The sequence below is a fragment of the Accipiter gentilis genome, chromosome 23 (assembly GCF_929443795.1).
Source record: "Accipiter gentilis chromosome 23, bAccGen1.1, whole genome shotgun sequence".
NCBI lineage: Eukaryota > Metazoa > Chordata > Aves > Accipitriformes > Accipitridae > Astur > Astur gentilis.
Window position 1 is genome coordinate 10,954,452 of NC_064902.1, and position 12,908 is coordinate 10,967,359.

General features: G+C 51.3%; 1 protein-coding gene across 4 annotated transcripts in view; it reads left to right on the forward strand.

Annotated features, from left to right (window-relative positions):
- Positions 1 to 421: 421 nt before the first annotated feature.
- Positions 422 to 12,908, forward strand: part of FLNB (filamin B) — a 73,803-nt gene continuing 61,316 nt past the window's right edge. For all 4 annotated transcript variants that reach the window (XM_049826104.1, XM_049826099.1, XM_049826102.1 and 1 more), the window contains exon 1: positions 422 to 806. In XM_049826104.1, the coding sequence (XP_049682061.1) occupies positions 458 to 806 (349 nt within the window). In that variant the 5' untranslated portion in view covers positions 422 to 457. The remainder of the gene's footprint in view (positions 807 to 12,908) is intronic.

Below are 12,908 nucleotides of genomic sequence, written 5' to 3' on the forward strand. Positions count from 1 at the left end.
CGGCCAGGTGAGGGTCGGTCCGGCGGGGGCCTCCCATCCCCGCCGAGGGAGGGAAAGGCGATGGCGCTGCCAGCCCAGCCCGGTACCCGCGCAGCTTCCCCCCCCCCCCCCCCCCCCCCCCCCGGGGCCGTGTACGGCGGGGCGCGGGAGGCTGATGCAGCCGAGGGCGTGCCGCTCCCGGCGGATAAAGGCCGGGCGGCGGCGCGGGGCCCGCGCAGAGCCGGGGAGCGGCGCGGAGCGGGCGGGCCGAGGCAGCGGGGGCGGCGGCTGCTGCTGCTGCTGCTGCTGCTGCTGCTGCTGCTGCTGCGGCGGGACCAGGCGTAGGAGCGGGGCCGCCGCTTGAGCGCCGCGCTCCCTCCCCGCAGGCGGGCGGGCGGGCGCGGCCGGGCGGGGCGCGGGCGGAGCGGAGCCGATCGCGGCGGCGGCGGCGGCGGAGGAGGCGGAGCGGGGCCGCGCCATGAGCACGCAGGCGCGGAGCCAGGGCGGTCGCAGAGCGGCAGATCCCGACGGCGAGATGCCGGCCACCGAGAAGGACCTGGCGGAGGACGCGCCCTGGAAGCGGATCCAGCAGAACACCTTCACCCGCTGGTGCAACGAGCACCTGCGCTGCGTCAACAAGCGCATCGGCAACCTGCAGCACGACCTGAGCGACGGGCTGCGCCTCATCGCCCTCCTGGAGGTGCTGAGCCAGAAGCGCATGTACCGCAAGTACCACCAGCGGCCCACCTTCCGCCAGATGCAGCTGGAGAACGTCTCGGTGGCCCTCGAGTTCCTGGAGCGGGAGAGCATCAAGCTGGTCTCCATCGGTGAGTGCATCCCCAGCGGGTGGGGTTGGGGCTTTTTTTTCCCCCTCGTTTTATTGTGGTTTTGGTTGTGGGCTGTTTTGGTTTTTGGGTTGGGTTTTTGTTTTGTTTTTTTTTTTTTTTCCCCTCCGCCGGACCTTTGCATCGCAGAGCGTGGATGGGCTGGGGGCACTGGGCGGCCGTGGGGTGCTCCCCGGGGCTGCGGGGTGGGAAGCTGAGGGGTTGCTGCTTTTCTTTCTTTCTTTGGAGCGTAAGCTTTGGGGGTGTAGCGCGGAGTTGGTCTAAAGCTGCGTGGGCCATAGGGCTGCCCCGCAGCCCTGCTCTCGGGGCTGGCAACGCTCTCCTGTCCTCCTGAGGTTCTCTCTTAGTCACTGTTTCCCAGGTGAGGTTTTGCTTTCGGGTCTTTTCCTGAAGAAACCCGGTGCCAGAGCACGTTCGCCCCCTGTGCAGCCCGTTTCCTCTCCGATAGCCCCAGCAGGAGACGCAGCTGGGACGATGCTTGTCCCAGCCTGGGGTCCCTGGGCTCCGGTAGGGTGCTGGAGCCTGGCTCCCGTGGGGTGAGCTGCGGGGAGGTACACGCTACCATAGGGGGTAGAGGAGGGCGAGGAGACTTTCCTTGCTCACTAGAGCCCAGTAGATGATGCCAGCGTTCAGGTTAGCGTGGATGCTTGCCTAAGCGCGGTCGCAGCTTTTGAACAGGGCTGCGCTTTCTCCTTAATCTTTCAGCTGTGGTAGGTCATGGGTGGAAAATGTACAAGGGCCTCTGCTAGCTCCAGGAGATAGGTGGTTTGAGCTAACGCCTGCCCTGGCTGGCACTGGGATTGACTGTCCATGCCATACTGGAGGGTGCAATTGCTAGGTAACTGGTGGGCTGCTCAGGAAGTTAAAGCTGTTGGCATGCATGTCAAATTGCAGATGATCCCTCAGGAATGCCTGTGGTGACTGTTTTGGGAATAGCTCAGGTGTGGCTGCAATGCAGTCTGTAAAGCAATAATTTGAATGCCTGAGAGATCTCTGGGAAGGAATGTGAATGCCTTTTCTAGCTCTTTGCCAGATAATTCTAATTACTGCCTCCTGATGACTCTGGCCTCGATGAATTGCACAGCTGAATTTGGGTGAGTGCAGCTCTGCTCAGTTGCCTAAAACTCTTGGCCAGGGTGAAAGCTGTTTCCCTTCAGAGGCTGTAGCTATAATAGCAAGAAAATAGAAACTTCTCCAGTTTGGGAGAGACCTGGCCCTCTCTGGAAACCTGTGGCTGGGCGGAGTAGGTGGGTACCCTGTTGTTCCCCACTACTAATGTGTAAAAGCAGCTTCGGACAAATGAGGACTGTTGGGTCCCGAATGGCTGATTATCCTCTTGGGGGAAGTCGCCTATCGTACTTGCAGCTGGGAACAGAGCTGGTGCTAATTATTTACTCGGAGATGCACTGCCTTTGCACGCAGTGGGGTTTGAGTTGCAGCTGCTGACTCCTGGGCTGAGCTTGCTTTTGCTAACGTTGGAGCTCACCTTTCCTCCTTAGCGGCCACAATGCTAACACCAGGCCACTGCTCCCCTCCTATTGTATTGTTTGCCCTAGAAGAACGTTGCTGCTCTAGCTGCCTTCCTATTTGTCTGTGGGACTTCCCGAGGGCTGCGGGTTTGGGAGATCAAGGTTAGTCTGGTCAGGCCTGGCTTCCAGCGACTTCCTTTTTAGAAATGCCGCTCCAGCAGCACAGCTCCCTCACAGGATTAGACTGAGCTGCAGGGTGGCCGTAATCGTTTAAGACTTGTCTAACCGCTTTGCAGCTTACTTGCATTGTGCTGGCTATTAAAAAAAAAAAAATAATAAAAAATTAAAAACCCTCCAAACCCTGAAAAAACTTGTAGTCGAAGCTTTGGGAGAAGGGAATGGCTATGGCTGCTAGTGCCTCTGCTGTACCCCAGCCTCTGCGTGAAGGGGTATACAGCTCCATCTGAGCTGTGCCACCAGAGCTGGAGCCAAGTGGTAGCACAGGAGCCCTGCTGTACAGTCCTGGATAAACTGAGCCCCTCCTGAAAAAACATCCTGCACTCACTTTCCAAAAAAGACACTCAAAGCAAGCCTTGCAGTGCTCCGCTTGGTTGAAGGGGCTGAAGCCCACACCACCTCTCCTGCAGGCGCAGTGTTGGCTGGGATCACTACCTGTCCCTATCCTGTTTCTCCCTGCACGTTCTGAAGAACTTGGGGCTTGCTTTGTGTTTCTAGTTTCTAGTCTCCTTTTGTGTTGCTGAACAAAACCAGGGCCATTACAGGGCCTGGAGCTATGTACCAGTAAAGGCTTTTAGGTGGAGAACTTTTATGACCAGGTTGGTCTTTAGGGCCTGGGGTGTTTAGGGCCAGCTCTGAGCCAAATCAGCTGGCAAAACCTGACAGCTGCAGCTGCTGGATTTCTGGCATTAATAATGCCATCAGATCTCTGCTAAGTGGATGCAGTGCCTGTTCCAGTTATTATTTAACTTCCAGGAATGTTTTGGAAGCCATCTATTATGGCTCAGCTACTGCTGCTATACTACAACCACACTTTTAAACTTTTTCAGTAGCAAACTTTTGGCATTTGATATTTGTCCATTTAAAATAAGTCTGCCTCTACACAGAGAAATCAGTTAAAATTTATAGTGTTTGACCACAACCCTTTCTGGATGTGGTTAGGAGTCCAGCCTCTCGTGCTGCTGTTACCCCTTGTTCAGTCTCTGCTCAGTCTTTTGGTAGTTTCAGGATGCTTTTCTTCTAAGCATGAAGTGCCTTCACTTCAGTGCGCATTCGACTGCATGTGTGGTCTACTATAAAAACGGCCATAAAGCACATAGGTGCTTTGTGCCATCCAGCAAAGATGGGATTGAAAGCTCTGAAAAACCTGCTGTGGGGGCAGGTGACTTCACAGAGTCTTCTGCTCAACATGAGGTAGCTGCTGTGTTACTCAAGTGTTAACAAGTGTTTAAGTCTAGCTTTTTTTTTGTCTGCTAGACTGAGATAATTGCAGATTCCTGGGTGCTGAGTGGTGTGCCGAGTGACAGGCGCTGGGGAGTAGGATGCCAGGAATGCAGAGCACAAGGGCTTTGCTCTTGGCCAAAGGAGCTGATCGACTCCACAGATTACTTTGTATGGGAGCCACATTGTGCCTTGCTAAAAGCTGTAGCAAGTGGCAGAGAAGGGGGGGCTGAAGCTAATTTGGCACTGAGCTTGCCCCTAGAAACCCTGATAACAGGCAATAGGAGTCAACTGATTCAGCTTAGAAACAGAGGAGTTCAGTGTCTGAAGCCTGTGGTTTCGGGCTGTGACCTGCCAAGTTGCACCCAAGCTTGCAGCCAGCAGGTCCTAGGTGTGTGCTCCGGTGCTGTTCGGTGTTTCTTGGCAGCGTCTTCGTGGGCAGCACTCGCCTGGCAGCCCCGTGTTGCTGGCAGAGGCAGGATGGGTGCGGAGCAGCTGGCTGGCTTGTTTGGTAAAACTGTAGTCTTAGACTGATGCAGTCAGATTGATCAAACTGAAAAACATGTGGTTTCTTTGCTGGGTTGTGCTTTCACCAGATAAGTGAGCTGATATGGCTTGCCTCGCAACTGCAGGATGTCAAGTGGCGATGCAAGTAAATGGATGGGCAGGGCCAGCCGGGGCTGCGTGGCAGCTCTGCTGCCGTGGCACTGGGATCCAGTGCCAGCCTCGGATACAGGTGTGTGGTTGGTTTTCAGGTTTGTCTTTGTGGTGGTCCTGAGTCCCCACTGCAGTGCCTGGAGGGAGCTGAGACATGCCAAGTACTTGATGCGTGCACTGCGCTCTGTAGTGCAGACCTCCAGCATGCTCTAAAGAGGAAAGTATCTTGACCTCGCTGAGTCTGAGTACCTTATGAAAATCTTATTTTTAGGAAAATAGTTAAAAACCAACTTTCTTCCCTAGGCTGTTCATACACTGAAGGGTGACAAAGCAAATTTCGAGTTCTAGAGGAAAATGCATCTCTTCTGAAACTTGGTAAATGTGTTATCCTGTAATGCCCAGAGCTAGGTGCTTGAAAACTGAAAAAAGGAAAATGTGTTTTCAGCCTGTATACATTTAGGGTCTCTCTCTGTCTCGCTCCAGGTGCTATTAACACATCATAAGGAGGTAGTCAAAATACACTTGCATTTTGTCTGCCACTTACCTGCGACTTCCCTGGAGGCTGTTTTCTGGAAAATATCCAATGTGTCTTGGAAGCAGGTTTCTGCTTCTTGGAAATGTGACACTTAATCCTTCCCCTCGAATTATTTTTGATAGACTGGCAGTGGGCCTCACTGCTGGAAACTGGAGGTGGCTTCATTTTCTGAGGGTGGCTGGTCTCCTCAGGGCCTTCTGTTTCAATAGTTGGACTGCTGGTCTAGAGAAAAAGGGACTTTGCATGAGCTGTTTGCTCCAAGGTACAGGAACCTATAAGGTAGCTTACACAGACTGTTCTTGCATTCTTTTACATATGAGTGGAAACTTGTAAAGTGATCAAACTTCAGTAAAATTACTTGGGACCAGTGAGACTAATATGCTAAACAGCTTTTTCATTTAAGGCACTGAATGCTATGCCAGCTATTCAAGAAGGACTGAAGTCTTAACTGCTCCATATTCTAATGCCATGTCCTGTATTGACTTACCTGGGGATGTTTAAATGGGTCAGGATAACTCTTTTCCTAGCCTACAACTGTAATCTAAGAACGTGGTTAGCCTTGTGTGTGGCCATGCTCCTGCGTTGCCAGTATTGTTCTGTGTCCGCTCCAAGCGATGGGAAATAAAACAATGATCTCTGAATTTCCCAAGCTGCAGAGGAATTCTGTTTTCTCTCTGCCCTCAGAAACAAGACTTTGATGTGCAGCTAGTTTGGGACCTGAACAAGGGCTTACCAAGTTTAGACTACTAATATGTGCTCAGAAAGCACACCAGAGCAAAACGGTGCGTTGCGGGTGATGCTGGTGTGAACAGACCTCTGCTGTACTGTGACACTCGCCAGGCTACTGCCACCAGCATCAGGTGGTCCTGCCTGCGGACCTGTCTGCCTTTACTGCCTGGTGTGGAACGCAGCTCACGAATACGGCCCCTAACCTGTAAGTCACTGCAATAATGAAGGTGCAAAGCTCGGCGACCCGGGGTTTGGCTCTGTTAGCGCTTGGTGCCGGTGTGCTTGAAGAGCCTGCCCCAGTGGCTGTTGCTTACAAAGCATCAAGCCCAACTTTGGCTCTTGGGGAGGTAGCCAGGCTTTCTGTGGAGAAACCTGTAGGTTCCTGTGATGTTTTCTTGCTTTGTGTGGGTGTACTCTGATAGTACTGTGGGTCCTGTTCCAGAGCACCCACCCAGGGGGAGGGGGGCTTGGTGCAGGTGCGTGGAAGTAGGTAAGGGTGTGTTGCTGCAATCTGCTTGGATTTGGCAAGAAAACCAGAATCAGGTGTTCCAAGCGTGTCTGTGCTGGAGGAAGGAAATGCTGTGTAGCTGAGTGTTGGCTATTGGAGGAAGAATCCAAAACAAAATACATGTAGAAAAGGCTAAGGGAAGGCACTACCCATCCTTGTAAGGAGATCTGAGCAGTCTTTGCTACAGTCTTCATCATACGGCATGCTCATGAGGCTTAGTCTGTTGCAGGCTGAATTCATGCTAACAGTGGGGGGGGACCACATATGTGCCTTCACGTGTTTGGAGAAATAAGAGTAGCAGTTTTGATGAAAATACAGTGTCTGTGAAACGTGTGCTAGCTGCTCCTGTACCTTTTCTCGATTGCTGTAGTAGTGCCTGTGTGGTAGAGGTGGATACTCACCCACTCCTCTCGCAGCTGCCGCCTGGGTGGGGTGAGCGGAGCTGCCCTTGCTCTTCTGGGAACTTGACCTTGGGTTCAGAGTTGAGTCAACAGAGATCTGAGGTTATCTCTTCAATGGGCTAAGCGAGCTCTGCCTGTTGATTTGGATTAATCCAATGAAGCTCAAGTGAGGTTTTTCCCTAGGTCTTGCTTCTGGGGACTTGGTGCACATTATTTTTTTTTTTTTTTTTCCCCCACAAGGCAAAAGGTTCTGTAGATTGCACTCCTGCCTGTTTGTGTTCCTCCTGAGGGAGGATCAGTGCTCTGTAATCTAATACGGAAGACACGTTCTTCCAGGTCATCATTAGGAGATAAATCCTACTTCCTGCACCCAAAAGCCTTGCAGTGAGTGTATGTTCTATCCTAACCAGATGGTTCTCTGGGCTCTGATGTGGTCTCTAACCTGTCTGTTGTAAGCCTCTGTCAGCTTTCTGTCCCTCCTGCAACTAACCTTGAGTTTTGGAGGTATTTACATAATATCATAGTGAGGATTGGATCTGCTGTGGTGTGCTTTGCATTCAGCTAATGGATTGCAATTCCTTGTGTAAATACTACTCTGCTGTAAGCAGTCGAAGTCTAACATCCGTAGTGAGATGTGTGCAATGTCTAGTTCCTACTGTGCTAGTACACGGCAACTGTAGTACTCGCAACCACTGCAAGAATAAACCAGATTTTTTGTGTGTGTGTGTGTTAGCGAAAACAAGCTAGGCAACTTCAAACAAGAGCCAAATGAAGCTTTGCCCAAGTTCCTGGGGAAGCAAGGGGTTGCCTTGCACATCCTCCCTTGTGCTGACTAACACAGCGGACACTGTCCTGGAGCTGCTTGGGGGTGGGCAGAGGATAGAGCAGCTGAATCCTGTCTCCCCTGGTGTGATGGGTGGGGGCTGTATGGATCTCCTGCTGATACCGCCCTTGGAAGAAAGCAGCCGTGGCTCTCTAATAAACCTGCTGAGAAGAGTGGCCACACATAGAACTGCGCAGTCTGGTTGCTAATGGGATGTTTCCTCTGAGTCAGATCATGGTCCTCTGCTGTTCCTTGCAACTTGCAGAAATAGACAGCTAATCTAATGGAAAGGAACCAATAAATACTGAAGGCAATCTCTAGCTTTAAAGCATAAATTCGGCTGATATTTCAGAGCTGTTTTCATCAGTGAAATATAGCAATTCTTACTGATCGGGCTGGTAAGTTGTTAGTGGCAGAGCTTTGAACATCCAAGCTGGGATCTTTCTTGCAAAGGGACAAGCTGTTTTCGTGTAACAGCAGCAGCAGGTTGCATGAACTCTCCTGCCAATGTTACCCAGTAATAGCACAAAAATGGCTGTGGGCTGCAATGACATCATGGGCTGTGGCTCCTTCTCCCTTGCTTCAGGGCATGCCGTAAATCATGATGCGCTTATTTGTAAGAGCATTGAATCACTCCAGCGTGAGCTGGCCAGGCTGCGTGACAGCACAGCTCCCAAACGCTGGGCCCTCTGAGGGCAAGGTGGGCGCAGACAGACAGACAGACTGCCACGCTGACACCCACCCACCCAGCCTGCCTGCTGCGAGGGACCAGTCGGGCAAGGGCTGCGGCAGCAGCGTGTCGCGGCATCGCCCAGGTGCCCGCTGGCAGGCGGTGCGTTGCTGCCGACAGCGCTCGCGTGGCGTGGGTGCTGTGCTGAGCAGCCAGCCAGAGGCCGTGAGCAACCCTCTGCTCTTGCCACGCCACTGGGATGCTCTCGCTGTCTTCTGCAAGCCTGGGTGGGGTGCAAGTCTTTGCAACGCTGGCCGCAGGCCCTCTGTGCCGCTGCTCTGCTGCGGAGCCGTAACCAAAAGCGGTGGAGTCACCCTTCCTGCTAGCCCACGGCTGGCGCGTCTTCCACCCGTTTGTTTTTTTTTTTTTGGTTTTTTTTTTTTCTGAAATCTTGGGGGCGCTTCAAACTGCGAGATGAGCTCTGGGCTGAGCGGTTAAATGCTGCTCTGACACACCAACTCCTGTGCCCTGCATAGGTGCTGCAAGCATGTCTGCACCTGGGGGCTGCTCCAGCCTGCCCTGGGGTGGGATGCTGGCGGCTGGCTCTCCTCCACCCCTCGCAGCCCACAGCCATTTCAGGCTACCCTGGGTGCTTGCGGCTGCCTCCTGGTTTTGATTAGTCTGTGGCGGCTCTTGTGAGGAGACAACGTATGTGTCTGTATTTCTGAGCCTGTATTAAAGGGCATTGTCGTGGTTGGTGGGCCTAAAAGGAGCTGTAGGTGGCAAGTGGTGAGCTGTGTTGTGTAAACAGGCTTTGAAAGGTCTCCTCTGGAACCCTGCAGCAGAAGGCGCAGTGTACAGAGCTGCTTTGAGCAAACCACCCGTGATACGTGCATCTGAAGGTTATTCAAACACAGAAGAGGAAATACTGTTCCCCTTGGCTAGGTACTAATGTGCTCTATCTATGCTTCCTTTAATTGGTATAATTAACTGGGTTACATTCCCTTTTCTCACAACAACCTTGCAGCAGTAGGTGCAGCATGCTTTTAGTGGACTTCCCACAGGCAAAAATACTGGCAAGCCAGGTCTCTGAGCTAGTTTAGGTCTCTAGGCTAAAACACTGACAAGTACATCTTGGAGGTGACCTTTACCTTTGTGCAGATCCTCCCTTTGTTATAAGGTGAGTGGTAGCAGCAGGACCCTCAGGGCTCAGACCACAGGAGCGAAGAGCCCGAGCTGAGGGGTACATGCAGGGTCTTGCATTTGTCTCTGAAGCATCTCCGTGGCTGGGCACTGCCAGTATAACAAATACACCTTGCATCTGTCATGGTGTGAGACGGATGAACCTGACTGGTTTTGATCCTCACTACAGAATGGGGAACACTGGCTTGCTAAACAAAGTTGGTGTCAAACTGTCATCTCGATGGTGCAAGATATCAAGTGTTACTTCACCTCTAGCTAGACAGTGAATTTCTGCGGGGTTTCCTTCTCTCTGCAAGGCTCAGAGTAATTCTGCTTGTTGGTCCCCCAAATAATCCAAAGCCCAGGCACCTTTGAGCCTGCTCCAACACCTGGATGCTTCTGCAGAGCAGCTGTTTGCTGGTGTTGCTGCTAGTTGTGGTGGCCCTCTGAGCAGTTGTCACTTGCTCAGATGTGGCTTGTTATCAAATTCCCGTGTGGGGGAAGAGTTGGTGTCTCAGCAGACTTAACATACTGGCTGTGGGAAGGCTTAGGATGCTAGTCATGGTGTTTCAGCTTTGTTCCAGCTGTTGATCAACAGTGTGGCTGCATGCAAATATCTGATAGCTTATGTAACTGCTTGAACAAGATCAATGATCTAATTAAAAGTCAAATAGAAACAGCTTTAGTTGTCTGAGGATTATTTCTTTTGGTAACTCTTTTAGGCTTGTGGTAAAATGCCACTATGAAGAAATAGAAAAGCTAGGCTGGTGGCTGCTAGGAAGATTTGTGGTGACTCTTTAGAGAGAGTGGTGACTTCCAGTGCCACAGCCTGAGCTCAGCAGTGCTGGACACTGTGGCTGTCAGATGTCAGGAGAAAGACATGGGTGCTTTTAAACTGGGACTGCAGGACCCTCTCTAGTGGTGCCATCTTAATGCTCTCTTAATCCTCTGTGGTATCTAGCTGTGGTATGTAGCTCTGTGGTGTCTAGGGCTGGCTGAAGTGAGTTTGACACTCTTAACAGGATGCAGCATGTGTGCTGGACAACTGAACTGCTACATCAAATAGAGATGGCCAAAGGGAGGAGGGTAACTCTTACCACAAACCCAGTACAGCTGCTATCGGAGAAGACCCCGGCAGGCAGAGATTGGCAGTGTGTTGATAAACCAGCTCCTGTGCTAATAGTACTTCCCTGACCTAACCTGAGTAGTGGGCAAGAATCGCCAGCTCAGTCAAGTCACCAAAGACCATGTGAGATGCCTACTTGAGGGGCCACAAAATCAGGCTGCTGAGGAGCCAAAAAAAAGTTAGAAAAAAAAAAGTTAGAAAAGCCTGAGAGAGTCTTCCAGGGGTTCAGATTCTCCTCCAAAATGTAAGAGTGAAGAAGCACTAATTGCATTCAGCTTGCTGCCACAGTACAGAGGGGCTGGCTCAGCCCTGCCCTTGGTGCCGTCACATGGGATGATTAGTGGCTGCTAAGTGAGCATTACTGAGCATGCTAATGACTTGCAGACATCTGCAGTTATAGAGATGGGAGCATGTGGGACTCCTGGACAAGGGTGTTGCAAAGACCTTGTCCCAGAGAATTAACCACATCGCCACTGGGATCCTCACTTGAGTATATCCTAATATACCGCTTTCTGGGAGGAAACGGTTCGGAGCTACCCTGCGAGGGTCAGCTCACAGAGGTGGTTTGTTCTGCCATGAAAGCACCAGGAACAGCAGAGTCCAGTGAGGAGCTGCTAGTTCAGGCCCTGGAAACAGCAGAGATGTCTGGGGTTTCCTGGGTGGAAAGCTCTGCTGAACAACCCTGACTCAACCAGGGAAAACCCCTTGAAGTTGGTGGCATAAAACCCTACTTCAACAAACCTATTTCAAATTTTGCTGTGGTTTTGTAGCCTAGCTCTGAGTTCAGTGTTTAAAGAAATACCTCTTCTGATACAGGTAAGTAACTGAAGAAAACTATGTACCTTTAACAGGTTTTTGATTGCAAGGAGGAAAACCAAACTGCTTCACATGAAGTGCTGCAACTATTGGTTGGAAACACTGCTTAAGGCAAAGGAAGCCTAAATATTTTAATTAACCAGCTTTATTACTTAAACATAGGCTTTAACAAGCTGCAGAATATTTCATACTCTACCTGTAAGAAAAGTAGCTCAGGCTTCTGAAGCAGTACCTGGACAGCAAGAGTATTCAAGCTCAAATATAGAAGCTGAAAGGAGCATCCCAGTCTTCGTCTAGGAGTAGGACAAACACCTGTGGGGCTTTTGTTCTGTCTGAATGCAGGTAATAGCATGTTACTCAACGTTTTTCGTGGTGAAATGGAGGAACTGATAACAAACGAGGTGGCCTAATGCTGTACCTAACCTGGTAGGTAACTAGAAGGGTTGTGTGAGATCAGGCAGAACAGCATAGCTTGCAATGTTGCTGCAACTATTCCAGCTCTAGCAAAATTGCCCCTAGAGCCAGTGCTTTATTTTTTTGTGCTGTGTTAAAAATGTGAAATACAATAGGCTTGCAAATGTGAACAATGTGAGACTGCAGATTAAAAAATGAGATCTTGCAGCTGGTGAGAATTTGGGTAATTGCCTGCACCCTGCTCAGTCAGCATGTGTGTGGTGGAGTGCTGTCCCTGAAGACTAGGGAGAGCTGCAAGCTTGTGAAGTTTGGAAAGACTTGTGTGAAGCCTTTAGTTGGAAGATTTTGACTGTCCAAGCTGGACTTAGAAGTCCAGCGCCCTGAGAGGAAAGGTGGTATCCCTCTGAGCGCTGGCTAGCTCAGAAACACTCTTAGCAGCCAGAGCCTGTTATGGCCGAGCAGCTCCTGACACAGTTGGATTAGGCTGATGGTGTCAAATGAGCAGAGCTGCTCCTGCTTCTTGCTACGAGCAGCCTGTGGGGGGAAGAGGAGGAGGAGGAGGAGGATGGCTCCTGAGCAGAGCCTGTGCATGGCAGAGGACCCGTGGTGTGGGAGAGTAGCACGGGGGGCTGGGGCCAGGCAGCCCACGGCAGCTGGTGAGAGCCAGGGGGGTCCCTCGGGCTACTCGGAGCGATGCAGAAGTCACCCATACGAAGCAAAGCTTCGCTGTGCAGTGAGTGAGTTTGGGTAGGAGGAGTGGGTATGTGGTCCGCAGAAGTGTGCGTTGCACAGCTGTGGCTAATATGTGCTCAAGCTGTACCAGTAATCCCATATGGTCCTCTTTAAGGTGCTCAGAGACCACCCGTGCAGACTGTGCCTCTGCAGATTCACCACTGCTCTCCTGCTCATGAAAGCTCCTCTCAAAAGAGGTCTGTCTGATAGTGGCTGCCACCGTCGGATGAATTACCTGGGCCTCAAGCCAAGCGTCTATTCCTTATGTTAGCAGCTTGTAGCTGAAACCGTATAAACACAGCGCTGTCCTGTGTGGGATGTTAAACACACAAGGCTTAAATCTCGACCATGCAGGGGCGAGCGTTGTGCTATGTGCAGATGGAAGTGTGTTTACTGCTGGGTTGCACAAGTATACAAAAATATGTTCAAACAACTTCACTGCTTTCTCCAGAAAGAGGGAAAAGCTGCTTCCTTCAAGAAACAGCTGCACAACACTGAATTTTTTTTATTTAAGGATTAACGTTCCAGGAAGAAAGTCGCCTTCTTCCTTCTTGGACAGGGATG